At 45.6% G+C, this 7,470-nt stretch overlaps 2 protein-coding genes across 5 annotated transcripts in view; one reads left to right on the top strand and one right to left on the bottom strand.

Moving 5' to 3' along the window:
- The first annotated feature begins 30 nt into the window (after positions 1 to 30).
- On the top strand, positions 31 to 3,911 carry LOC124463820 (proline-rich protein 36-like). Of its 2 annotated transcripts, XM_047015587.1 has the most exons (3): positions 31 to 311; positions 671 to 779; positions 1,071 to 3,911. In XM_047015587.1, exons 2-3 carry the CDS (start codon positions 700 to 702, stop codon positions 1,894 to 1,896), a joined length of 906 nt encoding a protein of 301 aa, XP_046871543.1. In that variant the 5' UTR covers positions 31 to 311; positions 671 to 699; the 3' UTR covers positions 1,897 to 3,911. The 2 variants fall into 2 exon arrangements, with proteins under 2 accessions (XP_046871543.1, XP_046871545.1); XM_047015589.1 differs by having other exon boundaries at positions 31 to 779.
- Positions 2,389 to 7,470, bottom strand: part of slc6a9 (solute carrier family 6 member 9) — a 45,934-nt gene continuing 40,852 nt past the window's right edge. For all 3 annotated transcript variants that reach the window (XM_047015586.1, XM_047015585.1, XM_047015584.1), the window contains one exon: positions 2,389 to 7,454. In XM_047015586.1, the coding sequence (XP_046871542.1) occupies positions 7,224 to 7,454 (231 nt within the window). In that variant the 3' untranslated portion in view covers positions 2,389 to 7,223. The remainder of the gene's footprint in view (positions 7,455 to 7,470) is intronic.

The raw sequence follows: 7,470 nt of genomic DNA, 5'->3' as shown, positions 1-7,470 counted from the left end.
GCTGTGGGTTCTCCCTCTGTTCCAGATAGACACGTGCGAGCGGGGTCAGATCCTGATGGAACACTCCTGCTGGATCACTTTAGTGAGCTCCTACGCTGCTCTCTATAAATACTGCATGGGAGGCCGCTCCGTTAAGCTCCTCTCCTCTCATCTGCTATCCTCTTCCCTCCTCTTCTCACACCCTGTCCTCTCTTCGTCCCTGCTAACCCTGGGTCGTGTTTTGGTGTGTGTGTGGTCCATGTCCTAGGAGAGAGTGGAACAGGAGCACAGAACCCAAGTCACGGCCGGGACACCAGAACCCACGGTGACAGGTGGGATAATCAGTACACATGTCGAGGGGAGGCTGGGCGAGTCCTCAGTGTGCATGAGAGGTGTGCAGGCAAACTGTGATGATGGACTGCAGATATTGAGATCTTAACCATAGATTGAACCTCACCACCATCTAGTGGTACAATGTAGCATGATGGTAGTCTTCTTCAATGTTTGTGTCAAGTACTGGGAGGAGGCTTGTGGAGGTGGATGTTTGAGACACTCTCGTCAGGTGAAACGAGTGTCGGCCATTAGAGCTTGGAGCCGTCCCAGCCCCCCTCTTCAGAGAGAGCGCAGGCCTGACAGTTCAGGAGGGAGGAGGGAAACGCGGGTTTGATTTTCTCCCCGTGTGGTTCTGTAGAGCTCCGAGAGGAGCGCAGAGTCCTCCAGATGGACCTGGAGCGTCCCTGTCTCCTCCCCCCTTCCCCCCAGGACCCCGGTCCGGCCCAAGGCCCGCCACAAAGCCACAGGTCAGACCCCTCTCCTCCTCTCTTCTATCCGCTCTCCTCTGCTCTTACCTCTCACCTTCTCTTCTCTCTGCTCTCCTCTTCCCTCTCCTCCTCTCTTCTTTCCACTCTTCTCTTCTCCTCATCTCCTCTCCTCCACTCCATGTGCCATTTAATCAAATCTTCAAAAGGAAAGTTCACCTAAACATTTAAAAATAACGCAAATATCCCTTCTACTTATGTGCGGTGGTATGGTTGGCAGATGTAGTTCACCATCACAGTTGTTGAGCGACTAAATCATTTGTGTTTGCTCAGGTTGACAGGGAAGAAAGGACTCTATGTAGGTGACAGGAAGACACAGTCAACTCTGACCTCCACAGTGACTTCTGGACCCAACACTCCCCCCCACATCAGACCCCACCCTCCCCTTGCCCCTCCCAGAATGGAACCTCCTCCCATGAGAAGAACACGGACCCAGTCCACCTCTTCCTCACCCTCACCCTCCACCAGGAATGGAAGCCCTCTTCAACCCTTCCACCACCGGACCAACCTCGCCCCTGAGTCCACACATTCACCTCACAGGACGCCCATCCACCACAGCGCCGCTGTCTGTCGAGGGGAGGTCGTCTCCTCACCCCTCACCAGCCGTCCCTGCAGCTCTCCAACCACGCCGGACCTGAGCCCTCTGCTACCAGCGAGCCTTCACAGGCTCGCGAGCAAGGGGAGAGAAACGACGAGCCAATCAAGTTCCCTTCAGCTTTCTGAGCACCATAGAACCACTGGGCGTATCCCAGACACGGCACCCTTGTCAGACGGAGAGTCTAGCCTTTTGCACAGGAGCCCCAAACGAGACAGCGAGACGGTCTTCTCTCCGACGGTGAGAAGGCCTCGTGCGCTGTGTTCTCCAGACGACCTCCAGACTCCCAGACAGGCCAGTGCCACCACCCAGCCCCGCAGCAGAGGAGCAGCCAGCAGCCCTGGCAGCTGCCTCCCTCCCCTCCTCCCTTCTGGGGATTTGGTGACCGGGTGTGCTCCCTTCCTCCCGTCTCCCCCTGCTGTTCAGAGGCCCCCCAGCAGGGGACAGAGTGTGGCCAGACGCCTGTGTGTGCCTCAGGGTGACAGTCTGGTCAGCCCCACATGAACTCACACACGCAGGTACAGAGACTCAGGGACCCACACACATACACACACAAGAACACACATGCACACACACAGGACGCTCACGCACACAAGAAACTCGATTCAGGGACATGCACTCACGAAGGGACTCGCTCGGAGAACATCTCATCTCAACATCCATTCAGACTGCCTGTGTACACAAGCAAGAAATGCTCTGTGGTTCAGTAGTATTAATCCAGGCCAGACAATGGACTGCCACAACTTTATCTGATATGAATTGATAAATGATTGTGAATTGTGTAAAAGATTGTGAATTGTGTAAAAAGAAAGAAAGATAAATGAACTTTCTGAAAATGTCTCGTCTGAGATGTCTTTACCCTGGCCAGTGTTTCTCCTTGTGTAAAACTACCATCGTCATAAAGGTGTATTTATTTTCAAACATTCTTAACAGACTGGATACAGAACTCCCATCAAGGTTCATCATCCTACGCCACGACACAGGAAGCACACTCAATTGATCTTTAAAATAGATTTTATTTACCATTTTGTAATTGAACAGTTTACGATATACAGCTGACATGACTAAGACAATTCAATGGATTTTGGCCCTAACATTTCAAGACATGGTTAGATAGATATGATAAGAGTACCAGAATAGGAGTTTTTATTTCATTTGTGCTTATACTTTCCTTTGTGATATAATTTACATTGGCCCAACAACATGCCCTCTGAGGAACCCTGGACCTAACAGCAGTGCACCAAAGCACCAACAGGCATCATACTTCGTTATTACTTGTTTCAAAATGGAAGTTGTATTATTTTCTGTTGCTTATGAACACACATGACATTTAAAGTGCTGAAACAACATGAGAAAACATGACTTATGTTGAAAAAGAAATGTAAAAGATCTTTTCCATGATTGTGACAAGTCACGGAAAAGCGGAATCACAGTTTTAATACAGTAGAGGTGTACCATTAGTTTCCAGGTCACATTTAGCACACTTCACCTACATCCATAGACTCACTACAGCAATATCAATATGAGGTGAAGGAAAATATGTGTTTTTAAGCAATGGCACGTAAATATTCATATTCATCCAGTGAACCTTGTTGCAACACATGTACTGCTACCTGGACAGTGAAGGGTAGGCTCACACTCAGCACTGGAACACTGAGGAAGACTAGGTAGGAAACAACAACTGACATTGAACAGTTGTGTGTTGCATTGTGCTTTTTCCCATTGCTCTTCACTTGGTAAAATCCACCTTCTAGTCCCCAACTTGGCTAAACTTTGAAAATAATGAACAAACATCTGCATTTTATATCATCCAATGCGGTTGCAAATGTCACCAATGATTATGGTGTTTTTGTGTGTGTTTTTTTTTTACCAAATAAACTAATGTATGTAAAACAACCTTAGTGAAATTGACAAGGCCAGCCAGTTTACTTAGTAAAGTATCACCACATAGCGCACTGTAAAGTGACAATGTAACAAACTGTACCACAGCATAGTGTACAGTGATCCCGCTGCACAGAGAATGCAGCATTATGTTGTAGGTCAAACACTGTTGGCACAGGACTGTTTGTTGGTTAAGAGGTATGAATGCAATGTTCCCCAATAGCAATGAAGCTGCAGGCACCTTTTCTAACACTCACTGTAAAAGCATTCCTTTGCAGTTTCAAGTTTCAACCCAAAGCTTTTGTTTGGTAATACTTTTGATATCAGCTGGCTTTTGTAGAACTTCAAAGACAAAGGTAGTGTCACTGAACATGAATAAAATATTATTTAAAATCAGACAATATTATATGTATTGTTTTTAGTAAAAAAAAGATCTTAAATTGGTAGATCGTGTATGTTAGATTTACGACATGGATAGTTACTGTCTGATTAGAATTACATGACATCAATACTGACACTACCGTGAACTACCTACAGGCTCAGCAGTAAAATACCCACTACACAGGAAATACACAGTACACTGAAACACTGCCTACTTATTCTACAAAGAACAAAAATCCCCCCCTTCAAAAAACAAACAAAAATATAACACACACACATACACACACACACCAGTCCAAAGAGGATTATTTTTTACATGACTGTACAAGTATCTGACCAGGGAGAAATATTGAGGATAGCTGGGTTGCAATACTATGGAGGTTTTACCTTAACTAAGTATTGTAATGACATATAGCAGTCATAACGTTCAAAAGGAACAGGGGAAACTTACTGTCCAGACTGTCCCAGTAAGAAGCCAAGTCCTAACACGTTCCCCTAGGTTAGCCTAGAATGTTCTCTGGGCTCGCACCAGGACCTTCTACCCTGTACTGGCTCATGCAGCGAGAGAGCAACTGTGGCAACACACTGGTATGATATCACCATAAAATACTGTCAGTTCATCATGTTAATAAATAAGATATCTCATGAATGGTTAAGATGGTCTCTTTACGCCAGTAGTTGTAAAGAAACGGTTGTGATTCCTTTACACTGTCCAATCACAGCCTACACAACGTGATGAGTGACACATCTTAACACTGTGCTCAAGGTCAGTTCAGACCCAACCTAGTTCAGAGGTCGGCCACAAGTCTCCGCAAGAGTCAATACCTGATCAACACACTTCCAGGACTACGACTTTGTAAAATGTGGACTGCTGTACTCTTGTGCTTATAATTATTGTCCTTTTCATGACACTTCACCTGAAGTAACGCTCTGGGCAGTGACTAAGTTAAAGTTTCATTTGTCTTATTTTAGTCAATAAGAAAATAATTGGACCACAATCTAGGCTACTCTCCTGAGTGTCAAATATACTCTCCTATTGGACCCCAAGGTTGGACGTCTGTGTTTTGGACAACTGTCTGATAGATAACAGCCAGGACACCTTAACACAGAGAAAAGAAAAAGGGGGGGGGGGGGATAGTAAAGGGAAATCTGGGTTGATGCAGTCTGGTGTTGAGGAACATAAACATGAACAATACTGTTAAACGTAAAATAATATTAGAAGCTTCAGTAGTGCTCGAGCACCGTAGCAGCTGCGCTGTAAAACAACCCTTCTCCATTAGTAGGTCAATGTGACAGGTGTTGAGCCTTTGTCACCACTGTTGGGCTCAACTTGAACTCAGTACCAACTGAAAAATCATGCACTGTATGAAACAACGGGGCAATTCAACTCCTTGATTTCAGTTCAACCTGGTACATGAAAATGAAACAAACTGAGTCAAGCCAGCATCAACATATGCACAGGGAGAGTTGGATGCATTCAAACTATGAGGAGAGAAGGAACTGTCTGGAAACTGCCGTTTTCAGTCTGATATTAGAACACACTTCCTGTTGTGAAGCTCCGCCTTCTATGCAACCTGTCACAATGACTTAAATATAGCCCCCCTTACCCCACCGCACAATAATAACAATCACCAACAAAAATCAAGTCGAGGATGAGGAATGGTAAACATTAAGGTTATTTTCTCTGAAGATACTGTAGTCTCTTTACAAAATAAACATGTTTTCCATATAATTATTTACTATGTTACTTTACAATAAAGAGATAAAATAAGACAATGCTATTAAGAACTACACTACTTAAAAATGACATAATTCAGTAAAGATGACAGTTTTTTTAAAATGTTTTTTTTTTTTTTTTCTTCTTCAGGAGGCAAACTCATTCACAAGGCCCTGATTGGCCTCTTTCCGTCCTGTTTCGACAACCAATCACGCAACCTGGCTTTGAAAGCGCCTGCAAATACATTTAGTTTACGCTGCACAGAGACATGCAGATCCCTCTGTTTGAAGAAAAAAAATACTAACAAAAATGAAAACAACATAAAAGACACACTCCCCAGCTATGCCTCCCAGATATTCAAGTTCATGCACGTTGAACATGTTTTTGGTAACATGCCTTATGGGGCAAATCCAACTGGTGGGCTACAGAGAGACCACAGTGAGACAATCTGATCAAAAACCCAGGGTTTAGAGACCATGGTGAGACACGCTCACCAGGGTTTAGCAGTGACTGAGTTGGTCGCCAGGCTGCATCTCCCTTCACAACACTCTGCCAGGTCTCAGGATGCGTTAAACATGGAAATGCCTGGAAGACTTGAGAGAGATGGCACTTTATGTACACAGATGCACCCTGCCGTGTTGTGTTTGTTGGAATTGTGAGAAGAAGAAAAAAAAAAGGGCATGTTAGGCGATTTTAGCTCTTTATCTCATGCAAAAACCCAACGTATTTAAAAGGAAGGTTTGCTTCAGAAGTGGATGTAACTGTGACATGTTTGGGACCCTGAGAATGGGTGATGTGTTGTGTCATGCATCAGTCAGGGTAGCTGGGCAGAAAGCTGGAGACAAACCTCTCTTGACAGAAGGGTACAGTTAGTTTGCTTACACTATGTGGCATTGTTATGGCTGATACACTGGAGGTAACTGACAGGCTATAAACCGACGGTGAAAATAACATGGTTGTTTTTAGAAACAGTTTTTAACGATAGTTAAACATAGTCAACTCAGCATTTGTTATGAGTTTTCCTTCTAGCTGTCGTGGTCGTTCTCCGACAGTATGCCGATCTCTGGTCAGCTCTGTTTTTTTGATATTTCCAAACCAAAGAAATGTAGCAACAACTATTTTTCCAACAATATAACAATTTTGAGCTATGTAATGTAATGGATGTCTGAACAAGAGGGTCAAAGTTCAAGGCTCAATCTTATGACTAAATAGTTTGTCCCGATTGTATGCCTACTGCATGCAACAATACGTACTTTGCAAGGGAAGATGCATTACCGACTAAAAGTACAAAGCATGCGCTTTGGGATGCAGGGTAGACGTTAGCTAGTCACATGATGATGATGTCATCAGGATGCGTCTCCACTGGACCAGAGAGAGTTTGGTCTCCAGCTTTGCCAGCCTTGTCTCTAAGGAAGCAGCTGACCGAGTGGCCTGTGCTAGTGGATAAAGGGAAGCTGTGTGCCCCACTGTTGTGTTACTGTTTTCCATACGTACACACAGTGTGTATTCAACACTATCTCAAAGCCTGCATTTGAAGAAGAAAACAAAAACCTTTACAACAGAAAAGTCAAAGAGGAAAAAAGGCAATTATTAAACTATGGGAAACAAAATAAAAATATTTTGGAAGATGACCAAACCAATTTTGCTTCTCTAGTAAGAGGTTAGAATAGAAATAATAAGCCCTTACAATATGTAAAGGTCTCCAGCGAACGGACTGTCCCCCACAGTGCATTGTGGGAAAGGGGTGGGGGGGGGGGGGGTGGGGGGGTGTAGGGGTGAGAGAGGGTCAGAGGGGGTGCGTGGATGACCCCGGCGGAGGGGGCGGGGCCTCTTTGCAGAGGGGGCGGGGCCTCTATGCAGAGGGGGTGGGGTTACTGTGTGTGGAGCCGTTGCTGCCCTGGATGGTGAGGCCGGCCTCGTCCTTCTCCCTCTCCTTCTCCTCGCTCTTCTCCTCCTCCTTTAGCTCCTCCTTCAGGGGGCGGACCTCCACGGCGTCGCAGCCGGCCGGGGCGTAGCGGCCCGTCCGGTGCTCCATGAGGGCAGGGCCCCACTTGGGGTCGGGCTTGCACGAGTTCTTCAACCGCTGGGCAAGGAGGGAG

This window comes from Hypomesus transpacificus, unplaced genomic scaffold (assembly GCF_021917145.1).
Source record: "Hypomesus transpacificus isolate Combined female unplaced genomic scaffold, fHypTra1 scaffold_309, whole genome shotgun sequence".
Lineage (NCBI taxonomy): Eukaryota > Metazoa > Chordata > Actinopteri > Osmeriformes > Osmeridae > Hypomesus > Hypomesus transpacificus.
Note: the sequence above shows the minus strand (reverse complement) of the source record. Positions and strands in the feature narration are given on the sequence as shown.

Excerpts from the sequence above, each read along its gene's own strand:
- LOC124463820 (XM_047015587.1), top strand. The coding sequence starts at position 700 with ATGGACCTGGAGCGTCCCTGTCTCCTCCCCCCTTCCCCCCAGGACCCC. Across the intron at positions 780-1,070 it reads GGCCCGCCACAAAGCCACAG|GTTGACAGGGAAGAAAGGAC; the intron begins GTCAGACCCCTC and ends GTGTTTGCTCAG.